This window comes from Bufo bufo, chromosome 2 (genome assembly GCF_905171765.1).
Source record: "Bufo bufo chromosome 2, aBufBuf1.1, whole genome shotgun sequence".
Classification (NCBI taxonomy): domain Eukaryota; kingdom Metazoa; phylum Chordata; class Amphibia; order Anura; family Bufonidae; genus Bufo; species Bufo bufo.
Window position 1 is genome coordinate 213,944,732 of NC_053390.1, and position 17,196 is coordinate 213,961,927.

General features: G+C 45.9%; 1 protein-coding gene across 4 annotated transcripts in view; it reads left to right on the plus strand.

Moving 5' to 3' along the window:
• The first annotated feature begins 7,249 nt into the window (after positions 1–7,249).
• The window catches only part of BCL7A (BAF chromatin remodeling complex subunit BCL7A), a 28,514-nt gene continuing 18,567 nt past the window's right edge, over positions 7,250–17,196 (plus strand). Inside the window, exons 1-2 of one of the 4 annotated variants that reach the window (XM_040416142.1) lie at positions 7,250–7,779; positions 16,005–16,086. In XM_040416142.1, the coding sequence (XP_040272076.1) occupies positions 7,688–7,779; positions 16,005–16,086 (174 nt within the window). In that variant the 5' untranslated portion in view covers positions 7,250–7,687. The remainder of the gene's footprint in view (positions 7,780–16,004; positions 16,087–17,196) is intronic. The other 3 variants (XM_040416140.1, XM_040416139.1, XM_040416138.1) reach the window with 3 other exon arrangements.

Below are 17,196 nucleotides of genomic sequence, written 5' to 3' on the forward strand. Positions count from 1 at the left end.
CTAAGTGGACAGTTTGATTTCACAGAAGTGTGATTGACTTGGAGTTACATTGTGTTGTTTAAGTGTTCCCTTTTTTTAAGCAGTGTATATTGTCATATGCTGTAATCTCATGCCCAAGTTAAGTTTTTGTTTCTGAATTGTACGCTGCTTTCTGTGTACAGTACCACAAATATGTATATTGCTGTTATTTAGTTCTTTTATCCTCGGTAATAGCTGGGCTTATGTTTTGTACCTCTTTAAAAAAAAAAATTCAATAAAATACTATTGAACAATAAAACAATGGTGAAATTATTTTTGTTTTCCCAATTCCACCCCATTTACCAGTAGAATGTTTTTTTCCCAACTTTCCAATACATTGTATACAATATAAAAATAATACCATTAGAAAGTACAATTTGTCCCTAAAAAAAAAAACTCCCCGATACAGCTATGTGAATGGAAAAATAAAAAAGTAATAACTGCTGGAAGGCAGAAAGAGAAAAAAAAAAAAGTTACATCAGAAGGGGGTTAAGGGAACGCAGCACTCCATCCCCATCACTGTTTCTCCCTGCACAGTCTGATAACACAATTTGTTGCTCTTTAGTGTCATTTTTGACTGTTTTTAGGCTCCAGAAAAACTGTGGGATGTATGAAATGCAGGGCGGACAAGTGTTTTTTGTTGCTCTGCTGTTTTTCTAAATTATGCAGCATGGTTCTTTACTCACTTCTAGCAGACATATTCCGCAGCGCTTTACAGACATCATCATTGCTTACTGTCTCCAGTGGAGATCACAATCTCACAGTACGTCTCCTGAGTTCCCTCTCAGTATGTCTTTGAAGTGGGGGAGGAAACCCCCACAAACACAGGGAGAACATACAAACTCCATTCAGATGTTGCACTTGGTCGGATTCGAACCCAGGACCCCAGCGCTAACCACTGAGCCATCATGCTGAAGCTCATGTGTGTACAGCCCCTTAAACCCGTTTCATACATCCCAGTAAACATCTGTAATACAGATCTGCAATATAGATGGCATCAGTATTACTCATTTATCATAGTAACAGGCCATCTTCCAGGCAGGAAAAACTGACAGCCTCTAGAAAACGGATGAAACACTGATGCAATAAGAAACACATACTCCTGCAGCTGTAGTTTAATCCCTCCCCATAGAATCCATAGGCTGGAATCACACATGCAGTTTTTTGATCCAAAGACAGGAGCGGATCCAGAAGGAAGGAGGATTAAAAGTCCTGCTTTTTTTTTATTTCCCATTCCTTTTGAATCCAAACCGGTCTTTGGTTAAATAAACTGCATCAAGAACTACTACAAAGCCCATATCTCCCAATCGTCTTGGATCCGGAAAGTCAGTCCTGTGGTCATGGTTGGGCTGTGACATGTCCTGACCAACTGTTTCTGTATCCTGAGGACAAAGACACAGTTAAATGCAATGGTGAAGGAGGGAGCCATCAACTCCCTGCTCCACCATTCCCCAGAGGGTGCTCTACCCAGCGGTGACATCACTGCAGCTAAACCCAGCAGGAAAGTGCACAGGCTGGAGGTCATCCCGCTGCGTCTGCGCTGTCCTAGTCAACTCCATCACCGAGAGCATGATGTGCGCCCTTCATCGCAGGAAATGGCACTAGATTTTATTTTCTTAACACTACAGGGCAGCACTACTGTAAAGGGGGGGGGGGGCAACATTATTGTAAGGGACAGAACTACCATGTGGAGGTACGAAGAGGACTGGGTGGGATTGGACATTTATATAATAACAGTGTAACAGAAAATTTCCGCGTGTGATCCACCAGCAAAAAAGCAGATCAGATGCGGACCGAAAATACAGTCGTGTGAATGTAGTTTTAGGCCTCTTGCAGACGAGCATGTGTCACGCTGCGAGTCAGCAGCGCAGCTCCCCCGGCCTGACCTTCCAGCACTGCCAGGGTCACATAGCGTTATATTGATTTATGATGCTGTGTAACCCTTACAGTTCTGGAATGTATTGGATAACACTGGCAGCATTATGTCAGTGTCATCTAATACATTCCAGAACTCTAAGGGTTACAATAGCATCATAAATCAATATAATGCTATGTGACCCGAGCAATGCCAGGAGGTCAGGCCGGGAACTGCGATGAGGACTCGCAGCGTGACACACGCTCGTCTGCAAGGGGCTTTATGGCGCCATTAGGTCAGCCAACGGTGTGCAGGAAGAGTCCCATGTATCCATGATATGCACACATATACAAGGAAGGCTGTCACTAACAATAGAACAGTTTTTGTTTTTCGGTATTGAGTTCCGTCACAGGAGCTCAATACTGAAAAAAACAAAAAACTGATCAGTTTTATCCTAAGGCCGCTTTCACATGGGCGAGATTTCCGCGCGGGTGCAATGCGTGAGGTGAACGCATTGCACCCGCACTGAATGCGGACCCATTCATTTCTATGGGGCTGTGCACATGAGCGGTGATTTTCACGCATCACTCGTGCGTTGCGTGAAAATCGCAGCATGCTCCTCTTTGTGCGTTTTTCACGTAACGCAGGCCCCATAGAAATGAATGGGGTTGCGTGAAAATCGCAAGCAAGTGCGGATCCAGTGCGATTTTCACGCACGGTTGCTAGGTGACGATCGGAATGGGGACGCGATTATTATTATTTCCCCTTATAACATGGTTATAAGGGAAAATAATAGCATTCTAAATACAGAATGCATAGTACAATAGGGCTGGAGGGGTTAAAAAAATATATAATAATTTAACTCACCTTAATCCACTTGATCGCACAGCCGGCATCTCTTCTGTGAGGAATAGGACCTTTGATGACGTCACTACGTTCATCACATGGTCCGTGACATGATCCATCGCCATAGTGATGGATCATGTGATGAGCGTAGTGACGTCAAAAGGTCCTATTCCTCACAGAAGAGATGCCGGCTGTGCGATCAAGTGGATTAAGGTGAGTTAAATTATTATATATTTTTTTTAACCCCTCCAGCCCTATAGTACTATGCATTCTGTATTCAGAATGCTATTATTTTCTTCTGTGAAGAAGTTCGGGTCTGGGTACCACAGTCAGTTTTTTATCACGCGCGTGCAAAACGCATTGCACCCACGCGATAAAAACTGAACATTGGAACGCAATCGCAGTCAAAACCGACTGCAATTGCGTTCCTACTCGCGCGGGTTTGCCGCAATGCACCGGGACGCATCCGGACACGCTCGTCTGAAAGGGGCCTAATGCATTCTTAATGGAGAGCATTCCGTTCAGGATGCATCAGTTCAGTCCCTCTTATGTTGTTTTTCGGACGAAGAAAATACCGCAGCATGCTGCAGTTTTTTCTCCGCCCAAAAATACTGAACAGGTGCCGGATCAATTTACATTGAAGTGTATTAGTGCCAGATCGGGCATTAAGTGTTCCGGCAAAACGGATCCGGCTTTCGGGGCTGTGCATGCGCAGACCTTTAAAAATGCAAAAAAATAAATACCGGATCCGTTTTTACAGATGACACCGGAGAGACGGATCCGGTATTTCAATGCATTTGTCAGACGGATCCGCCTGACAAATGCATCAGTTTGCGTCCGGATTGCTGGATCCGGCAGGCAGAATCCTCTGCTGAAAGTGTAAAAGTACCCTCAGAGTGAGCAGGGTTTAAATGAATCATACTACATGTTCAATGTGCCAGTCACTGCCAGCGCTTTACACAATTTATTTCATGGCCTCCTATGCGCCATTCTTGGATTGGTGGGGTTCCAGTTACTGGATCTGGCAATCCCTGTTTTAGGACATTTCCTCTTTACAATTATCATAGAATACATTGTTAGGAAAAATCATGTAGATCTAAGCCGTTTGTACCGGGGTGGGCTCCCGGGGATACAGTGAAGTCACGAACGAGGAAAGCAACCCCCCAACACCAGCTTTTGCCAAAACAGTTTTACTTAAACGTGGTAATGAACACAACCACAAATGCTGGGAACATACAAAAAATGTACATACACCCAGCCCGAACGCTGAGACCTTGTGCTGCACAGCGCGGCGCCCTCCGATTGATGCAGGAGGAAAGTGCGGTAATTTACCTACTGGCACGGACAACTAAACTGCCACACCTTACCTGTTACCCTAAAAAACAAAACAGAACAATTGTTTGGGAGCGTGGTGCGGGATAGCAGCACGACAGCTTACAATCTTAGTGCTCTACAGTATTCCCCCTCCTATAACTGCTCCTGTAGCACGTGCCTGAGTATTCCTTTGGAGCAAAACGCCAGCCTGGCTTAAGTTTGTGGGAAGGTTATCAGCTCTCCAATGTGAAATGTCACTTTAAAGGGAACCTGTCACCAGGATTTAGGGTATAGAGCTGAGGACATGGGTTGCTAGATGGCCGCTAGCATGTCCGCAATACCCAGTCCCCATAGCTCTGTGTGCTTTTATTGTGTGAAAAAAAAAAAAGATTTGATACATATGCAAATTAACCTGAGATAAGTCCTGTCCCCGAGATGAGTCCAGCGTTCTTTGAATCTGAGCCCAGCACCGCATCCTCCGAATCTCCTCCTTGCTTCCCAACGTCACAAAGCTAGAGTGCTGTAAACTCATGATGCGCGAGCTAGCGCATGCGCAGTTCATTCCCTGAGGCAGATGCCAGCACAGGGAAGGAACACTATGCCGACACTGCGCATGCGCTAGCTCACACATCGCGAGATTACAGCGCTCTAGCTCTGATGTCTGGGAGCAAGGAGGAGATTCGGAGGATGCGGGGCGGTGCTAGGCTCCCGAAACGTTAGTAACAGCTCCTTACTTGGACACAATAAAAGCACACAGAGCTATGGGGACTGGATATTGCGGATGTGCTAGTGGCAATCTAGCAACCCATGTCCTCAGCTCTATACCCAAAATCCAGGTGACAGGTTCCCTTTAAGTTATGGAGTCCTTGCAATGAATAGCAACTAGGGATGAGCGAATCGACTTCGGATGAAACATCCGAAGTCGATTTGCATAAAACTTTGTTTCAATACTGTACGGAGCGAGTGCTCCTTACAGTATTAGAATGTATTGGCTCCTATGAGCTGAAGTTATTGCTTCGCTAAGTCTCGCGAGACTTTGCATAATAACTTCAGAAATTGATTTATACTGTAAAAAAAACATTTCCCAAACTCAGGTTCGGTTCCAAGGTACCACTTGAAACAGAACCAGAGTTCGGGAAATGTTTTTTTTACAGTATAAATCAATTTCTGAAATTATGCGAAGTCTCGTGAGACTTCACGAAGCAATAACTTCAGCTTATCAGAGCCAATACATTATAATACTGTAAGGAGCGCTCGCTCCGTACAGTATTGAAACAAAGTTTTATGCTAATCGTTTCATCCGAAGTCAATTCGCTCAGCCCTAATAGCAACACTTGTGGCCTGACAGAGACCCTAACTGACTAACTACAGACCTGGTCTCAGTCTCTAGGCACCAACACTGTAATGAGGTGCGTGCACGATCTTACCAACCAGGGTCTGCTCTGCATCCGCTGGTGACTGAACAGAACAAATGTCTCTCCAACAAGCATGCGGTACTGCAGTGTATGTTACTTCGCTCCTCGGCTCTCAGAGTTCCTGGAAGCAATCCTCATTCCTCTGGTCAGGATCAGGGTCTTGGACACAATCAGCTTCACTTAGCAGCAGCTCTGGTCACTGAGGTATGCTCCCACACCTGGATGTCGTTGGATCCTCTACTCAGTCTCAGCTTCCTCTAAGATGGCTGCTCCCTTTTCTTCTCCAGGCTCTGAAAAACTTCACCTCTCATGTATATAGAAATATATGCAGCCTGTTAGCTGTGTTTAGGAAACAGCAGCATCTTGTGGTCAAACAGCAGAATGTCAGTTCAGATCATTTCATCTATACAGTGCTCAAACAATGAGAGCCGTTTCTCAATCTCATATTATAGCGGGTTTACGCCGCACAGTTTCAATCGAAGATGGCCACAGCACTCGTATATAAGGCTTTTGTAGGTGCACGCCCCCAGTCGGTTCCTTCCACCCAAGGAGTCTTGTCCGCCATAATCCGGGCCCGAAACGTTGCATTAGCCATAAATGTAATCGTGTGTACTACTGTACAAATATAGCCTTGAATAGCAACTTCACCTGGTGTGCTGTCTCCGCCATCTTTTGTGGAAAATTTTACACCGCACAGTGTTACAGCCGATTGTCAGGAAAGAAGCGTTCCTTCCCGACAGTCGGCTGCTCGCTCAATGAAGGAGACCGCTGCATAGTATAAGGACGAGGGATGGCTATAGCTATCGCTCGTCTCCATACAGAATCAATATTTCTGGGCAGCAGATCGCACAATCTGCTGCCCAAGAATGATGATTGATGTGCCTGCACGAACGACAGGATCATCCGATAAACTTTCCCTCGCTTATTGGCAGCACATTTAGATGGGAAGATTGTTGGGAACAAGCGTTCACAGGAACATTCGTTCCCCATAATCTGCTCGGAAATCAGGCAGTCTAAATCCACCTTTAGGGCTCATGCACACTTTACATCAGGACATGTTCTACATTTTTGCGGATGCCAGAGAACAAACGTACGGATGCGGGCAGCACACGGTGTGTTATTTCTCACGTAGGTGCAATACGTTTTGATGCGTTTTTCACGCGCATGGAAAAAAAAAAGCTGAAGAATTACAGACAAGATCTCCTAGCAGCCATTAGTAAAAACACATTGAATGCAGACTACATCCGGATGCAATGCGTTTTTTCACTGAAGCCCTATTCACATCTATGGGGGGAAAAAAAAAAACAACTGAACATGCTGTGTTTACGCAACGCAGAACAGATGCGTGGAAAAAACCGCTCATGTGCACAGACCCATTGAAATGAATGGGTCAGGATTTAGTGCGGGTGAAATGGGTTCACGACACGTCGCACCCACAAGGAAAACTCGCTCGTGTGAAAGGGGTTTTATGCTGCGTTTTTTTTTTTTTGCACAAAAATCTGTGCGGACAAAATGCACATAATCCGCATAGTGTTTGGACAGTGTCAGTCATGTGTGTGAGGATACTGAGTGATAGTCTGAGATTAGAGAATACCCCCCAGAACAGCGCCACACTTGTCTACTGGCTTTGTCTGGTATTGCAGCGCTTTAGATAACAATAGGAAAATGCCCACACCATATAGAAAAGGGCATGCTGCTTAGACCCGTCTTTATTCCAGTCACAGCACAACCCATCTGTATATGGTGCGGTAAGAAAAACGCTACTACTGTGTGAATGCAGCCCTAGCTCAGTGCTTACACTCTCTAGGCCCCTGATGCACATAAAGATACACAAGACAGCGATCACACGGATCCGGTAAAACTTTCCTCGATTATCGTCCGACACCTTCCGATCCTCATCTGTCATCACCTTACACCACATTATACAGCTGCCCTATAAAGACGTCAGGCAAGATGCCCCTTTTTCTAAACGCTCAGGACCAGCATTGCGCCCCAGCGGGCACCCAGCAGGAAGATGAAAAAGCAGGGTGCCGGAGTGTTGCATTGTAATTGTGGGTGTGCGGCGCTTCCCTTTCCCATCCCCCCGCTGCGAGTCCCGGCAGGCAGGACAGTGCGCATGCGCGTGGTGCCTGTGCTCGGCCGTATGTGTGTATGTGAGTGTGCGAGAGAGCAAAGAAAGCTACAAGTAACCGGCGGCGACTCTCCCTCCTCTCCCCCTCCCTGCTAACCCGCTGCAGCCATGTCGGGACGTTCGGTCAGAGCCGAGACACGGAGCCGAGCTAAAGATGACATCAAACGGGTTATGGCCGCCATCGAAAAAGTACGGAAATGGTAAGAAAAAGGACAACAAAGGAGAGAAATGGAGGGAGGCGGCGGCAGCGCGGCGTGCCCGGGAGGAGGCACTGCGGGGCCCCCGAGCCTACCGGATCCCCCTCGGCCGCCCAGTGTCTACGAGTGCTCCGAGCTCCCGCCAAAGCCGGCAGCCATGTCAGCTCAGTGCTCGCCGGCGAGGGGGGCAGAGCCAGCCCATTGTGGCCGCTCCTGGCCGCAGCCTCCTCCCCGCCGACTGCGGAGCGCCGCTCTTATTTATAGCCCTCATCAGGGGCGCAGAAATGGCTTTTAAATTTAGCGCTTTGGCCCCGAGGCTCGCGCTCCCTCCTCCTCCGAAGATGGGGGAAGTGCGGCTGCATGGCGGAGCCGGCTGTGGCCCCCACTTCTCCGGTCCGTGTTTACACTCGGACACCACACGTGCTCCGTGCTGGCAGATTGTCGCACCGGATGAGCGCCGATCGCACTGATCTCATTACACAAGCCTCCTTTGTCTTCCCGTCACTCGGCGATCTCCGGCTGACCTGGGCTCCGGGCAGCGCCGCTTCTCCAGCCTCCCCCAAAGTTTTATCAATGGTGTTTTCATCTGCTATTTATTGGGATAGGGACACCTCGGTGAGCCGTGCGGGAGCCAATGGGAAGCGGCCGTCTTATTGTGGGATGACCTTCCGGCTGCTTATTGGACAGTCGTTTAAATGGCCGTGAAGTTTCTATATGATGAGATCAGTGCGGTGCAGCTGGGTAGTCATCCAGAGGGGTCTGTCCTGAAATAATCCCCTCTATGTATCACACTTCCTGAGGGGTTCTCCGAGTGTTACCTCTGATCAATATTTAATAGGTGGGGGTCCGACTCCTGGCACCCCTTTCTATCAGCTCTTTCTACGCCAATGATGTCACGTTCATCGGTCACATGATCTAGGCGAAGCTCAGTCCCATTCAAGTGAATAGGGCTGAGCTGCAGTACAAAGCACAGCTGTCATCCAATGGTAAGCTGCAAGGAGACCATGGCACTGATAAGTGGTGTCGCCCCTCTCCACCATTACTTCAGTATTAGGCGACATGCACACGACCGTATTTCTGGTCCGCATCCGATCCACGTTTTTTTTTTTTATCCGTTGCATTCATATGTTCGTTCTGCAGTCCCACAAAAAAGCTAGAACACGTCCTATTCTTGTCCATTTTGTAGATAATAATAGGCGTTGTTCCAATGGGTCAGCAAAAAAAAAAAAACAGATGCAACATGGACGTCATCTGTATTTTTTTTTGCAGACTGCAAAATACATACAATCACGTGAATGCACCCTAAAAGGGATTCTCCGGGATTTTCATATTGATGACCTGTCCTCAGCTTACCAAACACCGTGTTCATTTAAGGGTGCTTTCACACTTGCGTTGTTGGATTCCGGCATACAGTTTTGTCGCCGGAACTGCCCGCCGGATTCGGCAATCTGTATACAAACGGATACCATTTGTAGATGGATCCGGATGCGGATCCGTCTCACAAATGCATTGCAATACCGGATCCATCTCTCCAGTTGTTGTCCGGAAAAACGGATCCGGTATTTATCTTTTTCACATTTTTAAAGGTCTGCGCAGACCGCAAAACCAGATCTGTTTTTCCGGAACACTTGGGGCCGGATCCGGCATTAAGGCATTTCAATGGCATTCTGGCAGGTGTTCCGGAATTTTGGACGGAGAAAACACTGCAGCATGCTGCGGTATATTCTTCGGCCAAAAACCGTACAGTGACTGAACTGAAGACATCCTGATGCTTACTGAACGGATTGCTCTCCATTCAGAATGCATGGGGATAAAACTGATCAGTTCTTTTCCGGTATTGAGCCCCTAGGACGGAACTCAGTGCCGGAAAAGAATAACGCTAGTGTGAAAGTACCCTAATAGTGGCCGTGCTTGGTATTGCAGCTCAGGCCATGTGACAGATTAACGTGCCTGGAGTCAGACCGCTGCAGATCTGATATTGATGAATTAGGGTACATGCACACGAACGATAATTGTTTCCGTGTCCGTTCCGGTTTTTTGTTTTTTTTTTGCGGATAGGATGCGGACCTATTCATTTCAATTGGTCCGCAAATAATGCGGACAGCACACCGTGTGCTGTCCCCATCAGTATGTCCGTTCAGTAGCCCCGCAAAAAAAAATAGAACATGTCCTATTCTTGTCCGTTTTAGAAATTGTTACAATGGATCCGCAAAAAAAAACTGATGGCTTACGGATGTCATCCGTTTTTGTTTTAGTTTTTTTTGCGGACTGCAAAAGACATATGGTTAAAAGCATCTAGCCTTAAGCATTGTTACAATGGATCCGCAAAAAAAAAACGGATGGCATACGGATGTCATCCTTTTTTTTTTTTTTTTTTGCAGACCGCAAAACGCATATGGTCGTGTGCATGTAGCCTTATCCTGAGCATAGGCAATATGAAAATCCCGGAAAACACCTTTAAAAACCGACAACCTTTTTTAAAAATTCAGATGGACTGTACAAGGTGGCCAAAATGCAGACTTTTTTGCAGTCACAGGCTACAAAGTGGCACTGGTAAAACTTCACACGTTTTTAGTGCATTTTTGTTCAAGGGGATTTCTACTCAGTAGATATCGGTGACTTATTCTCCAGATAGGTCATTAGTATCAGATCGGAGGGGGTCTAATGCCCAGCCACCCGCATTGGAAATAAAATGGTGGGCCGCGCCGGATGCAGAAAGCTGTCTGCTGTACAGTGGCCGTGCACGAGTACTGCAGCTCTGCTCCCATCCAAGTGAAACAGTTACTACACAATGGACCGCTATCTACTTCCGGCACCATCCGGTTTTCTTTATACTGCAGCTGAGGGGGTGCCTAACCTCCATCATTCTGATATTAATGACCTATCTGGAAGATAGGTCATCAATATCTAAAAAGTGGAAGACCCCTTTAAGCAGTAATTGTAAATGTAAAGTTAATGGCCAGTGTAAAAGCTTTTCAAGACGAGACAAATGATAATCTATAGCGGTGACAAATTCTGCAGCATTTTGCAATTGGGGACAAAATAAGTAAGGCTGAGTTTTTAGCGTGAATTTTAGTTCTAGTTTTCTGTTCTGAAAAGGACGTAGTTCCAGATCCATCTTATGACTGACACAAAAGATGTTCGCTGGACCCTACTGACCTATCACGGAGACCATCATTTTATCGGAAGTCGCAGATGCTCAGAGGCAGGTGTGAAGTCAGCCTAAAAAGGAGAAGTATTCCAAACAATAAACACCTAATGAGACAAAAGTAGTAAGATGCCCGTCTGTACGAGCTTACAGTCCGAATGAACGAACCTCTAAGGCGCTGTTCACATCTACATTGTAAATTCTGTTTATAATGGGAGCCGTGATGCAGTGCTAGATCTGCTTGATGACTGACACCGTTGACTTCTAGTGGGATCCATCACAGTGTCCTTCGGCCTTGACTGGCAGAAGCCATCTAATCTAATGGAATTTGCGAAGAAGGCTCCAACATTGTGATCTTGGCCGCGGCACCCGATTGTGCAGCCATTGGACTGAATTGGGTAGCAGAACGTCTTGCAAGTTGCTGTGACCCCAGAATTGCAAAAAAATAAATAATCTAAGATTGCTGGATTTTTTAATTCTGAGCTTTCGGAGGTGGCGACTTGCTATCCGCACTGCAACCCTGTTTAGTTCCCGCTCCGTTCAGTATTGCAACAAAGTCTTATGCGAATCAACTTCGGATGAAGCATCCAAAGTCGATTCGCTCATCCCTAGTAGCCATGTTTGCTACCACTTGCTTCCCATTGTTTTCAAATCCGCATCATAGGCCACTAAACAAAGTGGTGTCACTTGATGTGGAAACTGCGAAAGATAACCATATGTGGATTAGCCCCATGGGTGTAAATGGCTCTAATTTTTATACATATCTATGACCAATTGTTTGCTATGTAAACACTGAGTGTGTAGTTTCTTTCTTTTTTTTAACTCCTTGGAAACCCATCATTGTGTTTGTTAGCAGGATGATGACCTGCATGGTAGACTGGCCCTGGCTGCAGTGGTGATGTGTGCTACATACTGTTGTCGCCACTGCAGCCAGGAGTTGTGGTGGGGGACAGGTCAAGTACTATGTTTTGTTGTTTTTAGCCCTTTTAATAGCTGTCAGAAAACCCCTTTAAATCTGTTTTTATAGTTTCTGGTGTTGGTTGCTAGGAGACGATCGGGATGGGGACCCGATCTTTATTATTTTCCCTTATAACATGGTTATAAGGGAAAATAATAGCATTCTTAATACAGAATGCTTAGTAAAATATCCATTGAGGGGTTAAAAATAATAAACAAATTTAACTCACCCCACCGACTTGGTCGCGTAGCGGATCTCCTCTTTTTACTTTCTTCAGGACCTGGCTAAAGGACCTGTGATGACGTCACTGCGCTCATCACATGGTCCATCACATGAACCATCACCATGGTGATGGACCATGTGATGAGCGCAGTGACTTAATCAAAGGTCCTTTAGCCAGGTCCTGAAGAAAGTAAAAAGAGGAGATCCACTACGCGACCAAGTCGGTGGGGTGAGTTAAATTTGTTTATTATTTTTAACCCCTCAATGGGCATTTTACTAAGCATTCTGTCTTCAGAATGCCATTATTTTCCCTTATAACCATGTTATAAGGGAAAATAATAAAATCTACAGAACACCTAACCCAAACCTGAACTTCTGTGAAGAAGTCCAGGTCTGGGTACCAAACATGCTGATTTTTCTCATGCGCGTGCAAAACGCATTAAAACTCTTTGCAAAATCGTGCATTTTCCCGCAACGCACCCGCAAGGCCTGAGGGTTCAGCTTCTGAAATTCATAATGATCCACTGTCTTTGCCGGACAATTCTGCAGTTAGCCACACATTTCCCTTGCTGTAGCTGTAGTATTATGTGGTACTCAGAATAGTACCTCAGGCCTGGTGTCCCAAACAGTCAACCTTTTGGGAGAATTCTAGCCAAAACCAGGTGTAAATCGTAAACTGAACAGAATTATAATAAAAAGCTTTATACTACATTTTTTGGACCCACTTATGGTGGTTGTCACATTTAATGGAACACTGGCGTGGAGCTCTCCATTCTAATGATTGGAATTTTTAAAGTTTTGTAGTTACAAAATATAAAAAGTACTATTACCCCTTAGACAGGTGTACAAGTATAACTGCACAACCTCGGAGCTGGTATACGGTATTCTTACTGTCTCCACAGGTAATTGCTCCATACATAAGGCTGCTGTACAGCTTCTGTGCTACACGCATGAGGATGTTCAATTGATAGACTACCCGACCTTCAGAACACCCACCATCAGCAGAGTGAAGGGGCCAGCCCAAGGTTGTGGGACAGTCACGCCCATATATACTGGACTGTGTCTGAATAAATAAATGGCATTTGGGTTACCAGTGGATTCATGGTACATTCAATATGCCATCATATTCATGAGTGTAAATGTGTGCTATACACAATGGAGAACTTATCTATTATTTTTTTTTAATTAAAAACAGAAATATGCAATGAAAGGTGAAGGCTATCCATCACCTCAGTGGTGGCAGCGGTCAAGGGCCGTGCCTGCATACGTTACCACGGAGGCCATTGATTGGCCAGCAGTGATGTGTGTAGATGTCACTCCTCTGGCATTTCCAGTCTGGCGGAAGCGTAGAAGGGAGCTCTACACTGGAGCTGTAGTGTTGCTGACAGGTGATCTACAGGAATGAAATTACCGGTAAAATGGCTGCCAGTAACCTGTCCTAGAATGTGAGCAGGACTGGTGGCCTTTACTTGCAGAGCTGCCTAAGGGGGTGAAGCCACACTACACTGCTCTACAATAGATGGTAATGATGTGATCCTGCCTATGATAGGTCATCATGGCTGGGCAGCCTGACAGGAAAACTTACCAATGTGTAGTATACACAAGTGCCAGGGTGTTGTGAATAGTGAAACAGCGCCCCCTCACCCTCCTAAGGCAGCTCTGCAAGTGGAGGCAACCAATCCTCCTCACATACTAAGGGCTCATGCACACGAACAGTTTTTTGCGTTCCGTATACGGGCCGTATTTTGATTCCATATATGGTCCGTATACGGAACCATTCATTTCAATGGGTCCGCAAAAGATGCGGACAGCATTTCTATAATGGGCCTACTGTTCCATTCCGCAAATTGCGGAAGGCACACGGGCAGCATCCGTTTTTTTGCAGACCACAAAAAACGGCACTGTCGTGTGCATGAGCCCTAAGACAGGTTGTTGGCGGCCATTTTAAATAATTTCCAGAGAACGCCTTTAATTTCCTAACTAGAGCAGCTTCCTTTTCAATTAAAGGGGTTGTCTCACCTCAGACATTGGGGGCATATCGCTAAGATATTTTTGGCAGTCCCACTGAAATGAATGGGAAATGCACCGCTCCATTCATTTCTGTGGGGACGATGGAAATAGCCGAGCCATTGCTCGACAATTTTTAGCTCTTCCATAGGAATGAATGGAGTGGGCTGCGCATGCTCGGTGTGCCCCCTTCATGTAGTGGGCTCCGTTCTAAAGATAGGTGTGGGACCCGCACCTATCAGACATTTGGGGAATTTCCTAATGATAAGGCCCCAATGTCTGAGGTGAGACAACCCCTTTAATAAATCAGTGAGGGTGCCTAACCACACTGCAGATTTTTTTTTTTTGTAGAAATTTCTGTTTGAAAATCAGTTCCAGTCATCTGAATGGGGTTGCTGTGGCAGCAAGCGCGTGGATTTCTGCTAGATCCATTCAAATGAGGGAACCAATTTGCAGTCGCAGTCATTTTCTGCAATAAAGTCTGCTGCATGTGAACACCCCCAATAAGCACCTTTGAAGCATCCATTTCCAATAATGAAGTAGATTAGTTGTGAAGCATAGAAATATTTGGGTTATCCAAGACCTATAATGCCCCCCCCCCCCTCCACATTCCCCCATATGCCCAGGCCCCTCACACAGATCGCTGCTGTATCTCTCCGTTGCACGGATGAAAACATCCGGGGGTGGGGCAGCCAATAGCAGGTGACACTAGGGAGGCTCATTCCCATTGCAGCCTGCTATTGACTGAGGGGTTAACTGCCACGGATCACAGCACCCTGTCATAGAGGTCGGGTGCCAGCTATGTGATTCTGCCGCCGGCACCCTCCTCCTGTATTTGTATTAAAAGGTTAGTCATCTACATTGGTGGCGCCCCCCCCCCCCCCCCCCAACAGTATTAAAGTCATTGGTGTCGCAGTCCGCCCCCCCCCCCCCCCCCCCCCCCGGTGTTATAATCACTGGTGGCAGTGGCCACAGGGTTCCCTCCCCTCCTCCTCATTAGTGGCAGTTGTGATCAGAGCCCCAGCAGTGTAATCCAGGGACTCCGATCGGTTACCATGGCAACCTGGCTGCCATGTTAATCTTCCTGTTGCTGTGTGTACTATTAGGGTGAATAGTACAAGGGATCAAAAGATCCAAGGTTGTAGCCCCTAAGGGGGCTAATAGTTATTAAATAAAATAAATAAATATTAAGTTTAACTCGCCCCCTTTCCCAATTTTACATATAAAATATATAAACTATAAATAAATAAACATATTACGTATCGCCACGCCCAAAAAAGTGCGAACTGTTAAAATATAAAAAATATCTACTATGCTAACGCCGTAGCAGAAACAAATTAATAAATAAAAACCGCGCGATTCGCCATTTTTTAGTCACCTTGTCTCCCCCCCCCCCCCCCCAAAAAAAATAGGATCGGACTGTTCGATTATGGGCCGGACGTTCCATAAAATGCGGAAAGCATGCAGCTTTTTTGGTGGTTTATTTTTTTCGCGTGGTATCGAAATCGAATCAAAATTTTGGTATCGTGACAACCCTACTCCACACTCAGACAGGACCGTTTTCCCCACCTTATCAAAGAATCTAAGGATCCAAATATTTTCTCAGGGATCCATGCTTATTTTTAAGGGTCAGTGGCTTTTCATTTTTGGACAGCTTTATGGGAATACATGCAGTTCATATGTGCTGATTAGCTTGAGTCTTTGATAATCTGCTTGTGCTGGACAATTGTATGTGTAAATGAGTCATACAATCATCATGATGACGAATCCAGGCGATGGGCCTGATTGGAGTCAATGACAGCAGTGTAACAGATTATGAAATGAGCCCAGTCTGCAACTAAACCATATATGAGAGAAGCCACACGTTGTGTTGTTTTCTATTTTGTTTTCCAGGGAAAAGAAATGGGTAACTGTTGGAGATACGTCCCTTAGGATTTACAAGTGGGTGCCGGTTGCCGAACCGAAAGGGGATGATGTAAGTATTTATTCGTTTTTATTAGTTTTTTCACATGTCCAAATTCTTCATCAAGAACTTAAGGTCCTTTTGCACAGACCGAATATCAATCAATTATCAGGAACAAACTAAGCGCTCCTGATTGATTGCCAGCAGGCACTCAATCACCTCCACTGTATGGGGACAAGTGATCGATACAGCATTCACTTCTACCCATAATTCACTGGTGGAGTTTTATCAAACTGTTGTAAAGGAAAACTGGCTTAGTTGCCCATAACAACAAACCAGTTTTGAAAATCTCTCCTATTGTTCCTGGGCAGTAGCTCATCACTTGATGAACTAATCATCGGGTGATATCCAGCAACTTTTACACAGGGCAATTATCGGGAACGAGCATGCATACAAATGCTCATCCCTAATAATCGGCCTCATTTTCGGTTTGTGTAAAAGGACCTTTAGGCACGACAAGTGATAGAAGGTTCTCTTCTTTACTTTAACATGCCCTCTGCAGTACGCAGTTCAAATTGACACATTTGTAGGACAAATTGTGTCAAGAGGGTAAAGCATTACTGATTGTGTGCTTCTGGGAATGGGTTACGCACAGACTTCACACATGTAATGAGCATTTAAGTAGGTTATCTGAATTCTAAAAGATCCTCTCCAATGCCCGGGCCCCTAGTATACATTATACTTTCTGGCTCCCCGGCAACCGCGTTGCTGTGGATCCCTGCACGGCCGCCGTTGCATCTCCACGTTGCGCGGATCAAAATATCTGGCGATTGGGGGGGGGGGGGGCAGCAGATAGCATGCTGCGGCGGTGAGCAGCCCCCTTGAGGCTGGCACTAGGTCTAGTTGTTACTGCTCACTGTTCTTGGCGTCTGAATATTGCGACGAGTATTTTTAAGTCTATTACTCTGACATACACAATGTCAGAGTTATTGACTTAAAATGGAAATACCCACAATAGATAATCTAAATCCGACACATGGCCTATCTGCAGCTCAGTCCCATTCAAGTGAATAGGCCTGTGCTGCTATATTAAGCACAGCCGATATACAGTGTGTGATGCTGTACTTATTAGGTTGTATGGAGGATGGAGTGCCGCGGCCTCTTCAAACAGGCGGTGCCTGG